Here is a 12,332-nt window from a genome sequence, read left to right on the forward strand (position 1 = left end):
GTTGCTGAAAAATTTATTTGCACACTTTTACTCGATACATTTTAGTAGAATAAATTGACGTTTCAAGAAGTTTAAAATTAATCGCTGATACTGCGAATGAAAAGCATTCAAAATTGGAAAAATCTTTCAATAAATTTCATTTGTTTAATATTTAAAGATGAAATATCAAAGGAGTAAAAGGTCTTCTTTACTCGTTCGTTAAATTTGTATTAAATTCATTCTTCTTTTTTAAATTCTTTAAATCCATATTATTCAAATCTTGTTTACTCATTTATTATCAATAAATTTGTGTTATTTATATTTCGTATATACAGTAATTGAATGGAGTTAATGAAATTTTTATGTGTAGCAAATATTAATAATATAATAATAATTATATTTCTATAGGCTTCTATGGTTTATTTCATTTCAGTGTAATTATTTGCTGTCTCATCTGTTGTTTTCGCTCCACTAATCAAATCATACCACTCAACAAAGATATGAATATATTAATTGATCTTTAATAACTTAAATACATTCATTTATTTTTTAATTTGATTTATAACGGTGAATATTATTTACAGATTCAACATTTTTACATTAGTTATTTAATTATTATGTATTATCTGAAATGCCTAAGAAAAACCTCCAAACAACAACCAGGTCTGATTTGTACCCGTCAGTGTCCGCTGTTCAGAGGTTTGACTGTATTAATTATGTTTAAAATAACTGTTTAGTTAGGTTAAATCCTGTCTAAGTTATATGAAAATTTGAATCTAGTTGTATTCGGACATTTTGCAGATATTTTTCTTGTGAAAAATATTAATTTTTAACTATTTTCTTAAGTACTGTACATTTATTTGTTTTCTGTAATCTTAAAGCTATTTATTAATTATTTCTGGTAATGATCTGAATCATTTAAACATACTTTTGCTGTATTAAAAATAAATGAAAGCATAAAGCTAGTCAACAAGGTTTGATAAGAAAGCTAAAAAAACAAATACAACAATTGTTAGTTTTGTTTACGGATAATTGTTTTAATAGTCTGAAGGCTTGGTTAATAAAATTATATTATTACATTATATTATTATATTGTCAATTAAATATATTTATTTCGTAATCCCCATGCATTTGACATTAAATCATTCCGTATTTTTACATTTTTTGTACTTAATTTGGCATGTTCCAGTAGAATGTTTTGTATATCGAAATGTATTTATCTGATATGTTTATTCAACTATCTTCATTTAATATCCTTCATTAGAGTTTATTCAGCTGGTATCTTTTATTGGTGTGTGTTGATATTCCAACTATTCTGATTGATTTTCTCTATCTGAATATGTTAATCTGTTTTCCACAATGCTAACTTAATATTGATAATATTTATTTAAAGGCAGTTATTTAATTCAAATCTTCTGTTTTAATGTTATTATTTTATATTTCAATATATTCATTAACTCTTATTTTATCGAAATTGCAGAATCAAATTCAATGCCGCTTATACCCCTTTGAAATCAGGCACTCGTTTGGTCTTTTAGTTTTAAAGGGTCTCAAAATCAGATAAAGAATTCATTTTTAATGGTATTAGGACCTTCTACAGGAAGTGCTCGAGTTCATTACTTCCTAGATTCTAGAATTGTCTACGAAGTAGATCGTTATCCAATGGGCAAAAAGGGCAATTGCCTGGGGCACCCACCAATAGGTAGCCCAAACCGATTGTTTATAAGAAAGATTTTTTTCCCGAAAAACATCTCCCGAAAAAAATGTCTGAAGTCAATACTGTACTTCAGTACATGTACTGTACATGGGACCCCTAATACTGTACATGGCACAATACTGTACATGGGACCCCTAAATTCAAATTTGCCCGAGCGCCCACGAACCTATATAACGCGCCACTGTATCTAGGACCCCATAAATATATAAAATTGACACTAACTAAATTTAGAAAATCAAAATGATCGTTTTATTAACACATTTTCGGCCATCCCACGGTCATCCTCGGCTTACAATTAATCAAAACCAATAATATACAAATACAAAATTTCGATTTTCTGAACTTATCAGTCTGGTTTTGTAAACGTGATATCAAGTTTCACATATACTTATCAGAATTACTTAATCCTTATAATGACTTTCAGTAATATGATACCTTTCATCTTGATATGTTCACCTAATCATTTTTTTTTTTAATATAAACTATTAAAGCTAGATATATTCACTGGTTATTTTCATCAGTGATATCTTTAATTTATCAGCTTCATCTTTCACATGAAGATCTCAGACATGTATGAATATTTTAGTAAAATTTACTACCACTTCGTTTAACCGTTGCTATTTTAGCTTAATCTATTTTTGGGGCGTTTCTCTAGTTTCCTATTGTTCGTGGCATAAATGACAGTTTGTCGTTGAAACTTATGATTAGATGACGTAAGCAAAATATAGAACAATTTCTAAATTAAAAATTGAACAATGAGAAATGACAAAATTAAATTATGAAATACTTTTTTCCCCCCAAGAAAAATGGTAATTTGCTTTATAATTAAAACTGTTAATTATAATTTAATTATTTACACCAGTTAAAAATAGCATTAAAATTAATTGTTTCGTTTAATTAATTCTTTATATTTTACGTATTTTTTTAAATTTAATCAATATTCATAGATTTACTTACGCGTAAATTTGATTTTTTTTTTTGTTTTACTCCTCTTGTAAATATTTAATTTATTAAAATTAACATTCTTTGTGTTGAATAATTATCGAGTTTATTTATAAAATAATTAATTTATTCACAGTTAACGCTGTGTTCATTTCCACTTATTAGTTTAGGCTTTCAGTTTTAAGATATGCAAAAAATATACTACAGTATAGTTTTTTCGTCACACACTAATTGACAATCTCATCACGTTTCATATAATTCCCTTATTGTGTGATGTCTTATCTCGAGTGTATCTTATACTTGAGATAAGATATTTTATTCTTTAATGGAAAAAATTGTTGATCTGAACATCTGTTGATGAAAAAGGGTTTTACACAAGTCTACACTTAAGTGAAAATGTATAATATATATATATATATATGTATAAGATTAGCTGCTTCTCTTCAAGTCTTCTGGGATGTATGATAATACAATTCAGTAGACTATACAACAAACATACTGAAGAGTTTATAATTTGCATTAAAAAAAACTATCTTTCGAGTGTTTAAATAATGTAATATTACTTAACATTTAATAATCCTTTTGCATATCGTGTACTAAATAAACATCGATTCAAGTTGCTCTTAGTTTAATTTAAATCGAATTAAACTCAATCTAAGTTTGATTATTGAAGAAAATTAACGTTAATTTAAGTCAAATCCATTAAACTAGTTTCATGTTAACTTTGTAAATCTATTAAGTAGAATGAAACTTGATTAATTTTTGTTTAAATATATTCAGATTAGCGATATATTTATTTAATTGAAAGGAATTTAATAAAATAGTATAATGTATTATGTTTTATATCCGTTTAATTCATCTTAGTCTATTGTATTAAGTTCTATCTACAGTCGACCCCCCTATAAGATCATTGATTTTTCCGTTTTATCTGAATTACATGTTGTACGAGTCACTTAGATTTTACAAATACGTGTGCTGGACTGTGAATGGCTCACATATTTGTAAAATCTAAGTGACTCGTACAACATGTAATTCAGATAAAACGAAAAAATCAATGATCTTATAGGGGGTCGACTGTATCTATATTGTAAAACTTAAATCCAAACAAAAATACGCCGTTTAGAAAAATCGTTATAAAAATAAGTTTTAATTGCATAAATTTGAGCTTTTGTTACTCTGAATAACGTTTTGAATGAAATTAATTTATTTCTATGCAATTTTATCGTTATAAGCATAAATTTAAGCCATAAAACTGAATTAGATCAATGGGGAAACTCCCCGTAAACTTTGACCTATAGACCCGGAAGTTTGGCCAGCATCTCACTGTTAGCGAGAAAGGCTTAAGTTTAAAATTTGAGCTTTCTAGACTCAGTAGTTTTCGTCTTCAGTGCCGGATGAAGGAAAGAAGAAGAAAATACAGTTTTTTGGGCGATTTTTGCATTTTTCAACTGCTTATATTTCGGCAACCGCTTTATAGAAAATCTTGAAATTTTGCACACTATCTAAGAAAATAATTTTCTTTCAAACGAGATATTCTGAATTACTTCAGGTGTTTGGGGAGTGGAGAAATAGACCCCGAAAGTCGGCAACTCTGATACCTGTATATATAGTCAGTCAGTGACTTTTTTACTTGGCGGGGAGTCACTGCTATTACGAAAATAATGTGGTTTTTATTAAACTTCACCCCTTTAAAAATCTTGCTTGCGTGTCTGTCTCGTCTCACCATCTTTTGAAAAGAATATGGGACTCAATAGAATCGACTTTATACCAGAAAAAAAATATCAGTGCAGATACACTAGTGCAGGAAGAATTGTGTTAAATTGCCGCACTGAATATCACACTTTTGATGGAACTATCTTAAATTGTTAGTAAGAAAGAGATGAGATTATACAACTTCTGTTAAATTTCTCCAGTGCTAGCGGCATAAATTTTATAGTTATGAACGAAAACGCATAAACCCAGTATTTTCAGGCGTTACTAATAGTTACGTTCATACAACCGATAAACGACTTTTTCGTGAAGAAAATATACAATAAATAAAACCGATTAAATCTAAGATCTTGCTGATCTTCGTTCCACTCCATTCTGTTGAGCACATCCAAGATGCAATAAGAAAACAAACTGCAAATCGTCAGGTTGTTTCCAAAAATTCCAGAAGCTTAGAATCGTAATTCTTTAATAAAATAATTTATTGCCCACTGATTTAATTGTCAATCTCATAAACAGTATACATAATGGATACTGTAGAATTTATTTATCAAGAACTTTTTATCTTTACAAAAGTTTATTGATATTTTTAAAGTGAAAGACGGATCCGAGTTAACTTTACTCTATTGGCATAACGTACAATCACGACGTTTCTAATTCCAGGTCCAGAGAATTCTTCTGCTAAATGTTTGAGGTAACTGAGGAAGTTATAATTTTAGCGATTTCCTCAGTTAATCTACTGTATAAATGAGGAAATCGCAGTTATTCCATAATACGTCGTTTATTCACAATATAACCTTCTATTTTTAAATAATTTTTTAGTGTTTTCAATGTCTAGAAATATGCAAATTACGGTTTAGACACTATTATTATTAATTGGATGGATTTTTTAAAGATAATTTTTACACATAATACAAACGTTATCAAAGCAAATAAAAATTAATTATCTCATTTGTCAATAATCATTAAAATAACAGCAATAAAAATGAATGTTTCCTGTTATGTAATTTTGAAAGTAATTTATTTTAATAATTTCATATTTATTACTTTGATTAATTAGTAGCAATTCATTTTATTATTAGTTTTATAGAAGAAATTGTTGAGAAAATTATAGCTTATTAACCAATGAAAATTATTATTACATATTATTTTTCAACAAATAATATCATTGATTATAAAAAATAAAATGCTGTATCTGATAATAATGATAGACAACATTAAATCTGTCTGTCTGTTTGTATGTCTGTTCTTTCTTAATTTCGAGAACGATGTTAGATAGACGACCATTGTTAACAGTAAAAGTATGATGTACAGGGGCAAGACGTTACTAAAATTGAGAGAATTGTGACGAAAAATTTCATGCAGGCATTTGATGCTCCTTTATTACAAACATAAATACATTATATATATAATTAAAAGAAAAACTTGTAAGTTATATTAGGATTAATAGACTAATTTTATAGACAAAATATTTGATTTAAGTAGTACACAATTTAATAAAGAATATGAAATTACATACTTCATTGGCATAGTTTATCAGTATTACATACTTTTTACAAACCACACAAACTGAAAAAATCGCCATTTACCTCTATTTATGCATTAAAATCAAACAATAGCAAGGTGATTGCAGCTCTCTGTAATTGGCATCATTTCTAGAACTCTAGATAAAAATATATAGATATAACATCTATAATATTCTGCAATAACTCTGTGTATATTTAATTACAAAAGATTGTAAACTTTAAACATAAAGAATTACAATAAAAATAAATATTAAATTTAGATATCATACATTATTTAGATATTTGGCATTTTCCCATAGAGTGATTAATTCCGGAATTAACTTTTATTCGAAAATAATCTCTTCATTAAATATTTTAATAATAAATGATTCTCTTCTCTATCGTTAGTAAACTAGCAACAGTGACGAAAATCATTTTAATTATGTATGTTAATATATAATCGTGTGAAAAATTTGTTAGAATACTTTTACATAAAATTTATCATCTTATAATTATCTATTTAAACATCAGATAATATTGAATTTTCCTGTAGTTTTTTTGTTTTTTCTAGTTCAAACTCATCATCATAGAAAATAGTTTTGATGTAATCTTTATTTCTTATTTACGACGTTCCTCCTCCTCCTCTTTCTTCTTCTTCTTCTTTTGTTTTATATTTCGAGAGCCAGTTCCTGGATCTTTATTATTGATTTTGACTTAGCTTTTCTTAATTTGTTCCTTAAGTGAGAAATCTCCGAATCAGTCCATCAGTTAATTACCAGATAACATACTTCTTAAGAGTTAGCTATAAACAATTTTATTACTAAAACTGTATAAAAATGAAAACATTCCTTAGTTATTCGTAAGTCTAGCATAATTAATAACAATAAATCAAATAGATACTTATGATTAATGACGAATAGCCAACTTTCACTCTAACAATAATTATGATTAATCACTTATCATTTGAGATAATCAATGTCGTTGTAGATTTTCCCAACTTAAAACTACAGACAATTTATTTATAATTACCAATTATAAATAGTTTATGGTTAATTTTTTTTTTAAATGTTTATCTAAATTTAATGAGATTGTTATCGATTAATGATTTAAACATCTTGAAAAGTTTACTAAAAGAAAATGGCCTAGTAATGCAATGAACACGTGTCATTATCATTATAATAATAAGTTAATGTTAGTTTTATAATATAATATTGAATTTTTTAAAATGTTTTTTCTTAACAGGTAACGGCATCGTTTGTTGGGAATGCAACTCTCATTACGATGCACACTGTGCTGATCCATTTAATAATCGTACTTTATCTTCTATTGATTGTAATTCGCGTTTCCTGCCTCATTATCCTAACACACCTGCCACAATCTGTCGAAAAATTATTCAGAAAGGTAATAACAATTACTATTTTTCTATAATTATCTTGAAATTTGTTGCATTCTTTAAACCCTTTCCATTTATAAAATATTGATTTCTACAAGAAATAACAATAACCTACATACGTCATGTATAAATCTAAAAATATTAGAAAATTTTTAGTATAGTTAATAAATTCTAGAGATATATATTTTTTTAATTTTATAATTTAAAAAAATAGTTTTATGGCTTTAAAAATTGTTTGTGTATAGCTCTAAGTTTTACTTTGATACGTACAATAAAACGAAAGTTATAGGCAAAAGTCTCGAAGAGATAAAAGAAAAATGTATAAAAGAGAGATTAGCATGCTTCAAAAGTTGAAAAAATTCTGTAAACAAACGTTTAAGTAAAACATGTAGGAAAAAATTGCAAATAAATCCGTATACTTTGCCAACAATCTCAAAGAAACAATGCCTTAATCTTATGACATTCTAGAATAACAGCCAAGAAATTTAAAAATTCTTTAAAATATACGAGTTAATAATAATAAAATGTTTTATTCAGAAAATATTTTTGTTAGAATTATCTTCCAATAAATTTACAAAATAAAATACAATGCATAAAATTACTGCAGTAAATTCAACATCGTTATGAAATTTTCATGTCTCGTATCGACAGAATCGATTTTTTTTGAAAAAAAATCATAATTTAAAATATATTTAATATAAAAGTAAATTTAGATTTTAATGGATGTGTCTAGATTCTAATTATATCTTTTTTGGAATATTTTACTTAAAATATGATCTTTTTAGTCAATGACGAATACCGCTACATCAGAGGATGCGGATGGATGACTGATGATCGAGAAGGAATTGATTGCATCAAGCGAGCGGGGACATTCCACGTTTTCGTCCAATATTGCAGCTGCCAGACAGACTACTGCAACTTAGCACCTGCTAATCAACCCAACAGTTTAACAATAATTCTCGTAATGATTTTTGCCTCGTTAATATCCTTGTCGTGAATTCATATCACCTTAAATAAGGATATAAAGTAAGAGGGAAAAAATAGAAGAACTCATTTCTAGTGATGGCGTAGAAATTCCCATTTTTTGATCCCTACTATGGTTGAAATTTGTTTACCCCGGATGCTTACCCACCATTGAAGAGATATACAACGAAAAAAAAAAAGTTTACCCTCTCCTTTAGCTTTCTATAGTTCGTGATGTTTAGCCAAAATTTGTAGATAGTGCCATGCTGTCGATGCTGCCATCTTTAGTCATGTATAAGTGTCCTCAGACAAGCATGGAATGTAAACTGTAGAAAATGAGGAAAATTTTTTCCTATAAATGTAGATAGACCGTCCCATGGATAAGGCTTCTAATTGGTGGTTTAATGATTTAATGGTTAACTCAGGTTGTTGCTCTAGCAGCATTTTGATCAGGCGAAGAAAATGCTATCGAGGAGATGTACGTTGTTAAAAGAATACTAAAAAAAAAATATATATATATATATATTTCAGAGATAAGAAATATAAAATTACTAAATTCTTTAAACAAAGCAACACGCTGAGATCTAATTTATATAATGAAAAAATAATAATAATGATTAAACTAAGTAAAGAGCTTTCAATACACACGTATAAGAAAATCAAGTAAGAAATATTAACATTAATAGATATATATTTTTTAATGTATTAAGCTTTAAATTTATTCATGTTTCTTGAGTTATAAACTTGTAACAACGCTATTAATTTAAAGTTTCGAATTTTACATCCCTGTTATCTTAATTAGTTTCTTAGTTAAAAGCAAATTAATTTCGTTGCAAATGCAGTTAGCCTATATACATTTGCTGTTGATCGATCTAAGAGTTTAAAAGTCGTAAACCAAACAGACGAATGTAAATATTTGAAGCGATTAAATTACCGCGTAAAAATATAGTATATATATATACATATATACCGAAATTGATGTTTAGTACTTTTTAAAATTTAAAAAATTAAATAAAAAAAAGGAGAGTAAAGAGTCAGAAAGATTAGAAGCATGAGCAGTTCATTTCAAGCTGTTTCTAACTCTATATGTGCAATATTTGATGTAAAGTACACAATTTTTGAGCTTTATAGACAAACTTAGATGATGAATAGTGGGGTTAGCATATAAATATGCTTGGTACAAAATATTTAAATCTAATATAGATGTAAATTGATCTGGAAAAAAGTACAAGATTATTAAGCCGTAAAATATGAACAGAAATATGGAAAACTTCATAAGCCATGCTTTAAATATATATATATATATATGAATATATATTTGTTGGTATATACATAATTGCCTATATATATTGTAACAAAAGCAATTTACCATCCTCATTTTCTACTTCTTGCAGATAAAAAAAAACTGGTTTACAGAGTTAAACTATATTTATGTACGTGCAGATTTAAATTATTTATATAATAAATAATCGAAAAAAAAGACAATATTTTTGCTTGAAAAATACAGTAAATGCAATATTTTATAAAGAATTAATAATAAAAAAATTTTCTGATTGGCAAAATTTTAAAAGAAAGAAAACATTATTATGAAAATTAACATCGAAGAAAGGAAGGATTGTATAAATTAATAAACCATAATTTTGAAGAAGTATAATTAAACAGAATATTAAAAACAGTTAGCAACAATGACAATAGTTTAGTTTGAAGAAGTAAAACAAAATAAAAATAAATAAAAAATATGCTTTGTTATTCGAGAATTATTGCATTGTTTAATGCAAATGATGCTGCTATAGTATTGTTAGCGTATCTCAAGACAATAGATAGTGCCGTAAAATGTTTGTTTATTTTACGTCTATGTATTCGACGTAATGCATTTGTATAGCCTTATGTGTGTAATAATATAAAATATAGGCCCTCTATACATACACACGTATATAAATATATTATATAAATGTACAGTATAATCCACAAGGTGGAATTGTGTAGCTGTTTTGTATGTATGTGTGGCGTTGTCTTCCACCTTGCTATGTTTTCATGCAAGGAATCAATAAAGAGTAAATAAGTGACAGTTTTCTTCTATTTTTATACGAAAAAAAAAAAGCAAATTTTCGAAATTAAAAAAAAGATGATAATTCTTTTGTTAGCAAATAAGAAAAGAGCATTATTGGCTTTATAAAGGTTAAATTGGAAGAGTGCTTATCTTTTTAGTTTAGTTTTTTTAAGTTCAGACACGACACTAAAAAAATTTCGAATACAAAAAAGAAATTTATTTTATGAATTTCAATAAGAAATTTTTGAATTTACAAAATCAAAAATAGAAAAAGTATATTTTCTTCTTACAAATTCAACGAGAATATGCATTGTAGTGCCCAATTAAAACAGAATATTAAATAATATTTTGTAAATATCACGTAGACCTACTTTAATTATAAAAGATTTAAACTCAAAAATAAAGATTATTCCTTTATTTATTGATCCTATTCGATAAGATTAATTATTACTTATTCGTACTTAGTTTATTGTAAGAGTAAGGGAGCATCAGGAGTAGCTCTACTAATATATTTTTTTATTTTTTGTACATAAATTTAAATACATATAAAAATATATTTCAGATAAAATAAGCAAAACAAAAGTACTTTTTTCTATTTTATTTTCTTTTTTTATTTTTGTTAAGAGGCCTCTCTTTCCTCTTGAATACGTATATGATTCAGAATAATAAAACACGGTCTTGTTTAAAATATTTACATTATAAATATTTAAAATAAAATAAAGATTTCTTTACTAGTTTATTTATTTTGATATAAACAGCATTAGAGAATAGAGATAATTTTCCTGGAATTGTAAAAATGTCTTCAATCCTCTCTTAAATTTAACAAATGCAGTAGGCATCTTCCTTCTGGGATTAGTCTACATTTTAAATCCGCTTTGATGTAAGACTAGTCGGTAAATTTATATAATCACAGATAAATCGTGCTCTTTTAAATTATTAATGTCCTTTATTATGAGAATCTATTATATTAAATACACGAATGTAATCAAGTGTATTAACTTCATTATAAAATTCATTAATCTAACAACAGAATTTATAAAATTAAACGCGTAAAAAATGAATTTTATCAATATCTTAAAATTGAATCAATTTTCACATTCAATTTTGATAAAATTTTTCAGATTTAATATAAGTTGTTTCAAGAGTAAAAATAGAATTACAGGCTTATTGATCGGCCTAAATATTTTCAATTTTTGTGATACTTATAATTAATTTTAAATCCATAAATTCGGTTATGGTTAATGTGGCTCTTAAAAATTTTATTTTCTATTTATTCAATTTAATAATATTATTTAAGTCATTTTAGAGTGCTTTGAACTCTGTATTCTTGTTGTGTGCGCCGATCGCTATCTTGATTTCAGTTAGATTCCTCAAGCAAATCTCAAGCAGGGCAACATTTAGAATTTTGTCTTAATCTGTAGTATATAAAAAATAAAGGGTCTCGTATAAGTTTGTAAAAACAAGGTCCTAAACTGAATCTTTGTAAAGTGGAGCATTAAGCGGGATCTTTGTAGAGTGGAGCATTAAGCGGAATCTTTGAAGAATGAGGCCCTAAGCTGAATCTTTGTAGAGTGAGGCCCTAAGCGGAATCTTTTTAGAGTGAGGCCCTAAGCTGAATCTTTTTAGAGTGGAGCATTAAGCGGAATCTTTGTAGAATGAGACCCTAAGCTGAATCTTTGTAGAGTGAGGCCCTAAGCGGAATCTTTTTAGAGTGGAGCATTAAGCGGAATCTTTGTAGAATGAAGCCTCAAACTATAGATAGTTCAGTTTAAGTATAAATTTTCGATCTGAGAATAGAATTTTTTAAAATAAAAAAGCATTTTACAAAATTAAAATAATATTTTAATTAAAATTGACAAAATTAATATTTAATTAAAACTATAAAAGTGTGATTTTTAAGTAAACTTATTAATTATTGTTTTTGTTTTGTAAATATGGATTTGTTATGTAAGATGTTAAATAACTGTAGGCCTCGACTCACTTTAACTTCGAATATTTACATAAATAAATACTTAAAAGCCTTCAGAGAAATTTCAAATGCCAACATAAATTACGCGTAACGGATGGGATTTCGAC

General features: G+C 26.8%; 1 protein-coding gene across 1 annotated transcript in view; it reads left to right on the forward strand.

Annotated features, from left to right (window-relative positions):
• Nucleotides 1-9,218, forward strand: part of LOC111642446 — a 29,088-nt gene extending 19,870 nt beyond the window's left edge. The window contains exons 2-3 of the mRNA XM_023388798.1: nt 7,093-7,251; nt 8,029-9,218. Coding sequence (XP_023244566.1) covers nt 7,093-7,251; nt 8,029-8,240 — 371 coding nt within the window. The 3' untranslated portion in view covers nt 8,241-9,218. The remainder of the gene's footprint in view (nt 1-7,092; nt 7,252-8,028) is intronic.
• The last annotated feature ends 3,114 nt before the right edge of the window (nt 9,219-12,332 follow it).

This window comes from Centruroides sculpturatus, unplaced genomic scaffold (genome assembly GCF_000671375.1).
Source record: "Centruroides sculpturatus isolate CEXI.00-Female unplaced genomic scaffold, Cexi_2.0 scaffold1539, whole genome shotgun sequence".
Lineage (NCBI taxonomy): Eukaryota > Metazoa > Arthropoda > Arachnida > Scorpiones > Buthidae > Centruroides > Centruroides sculpturatus.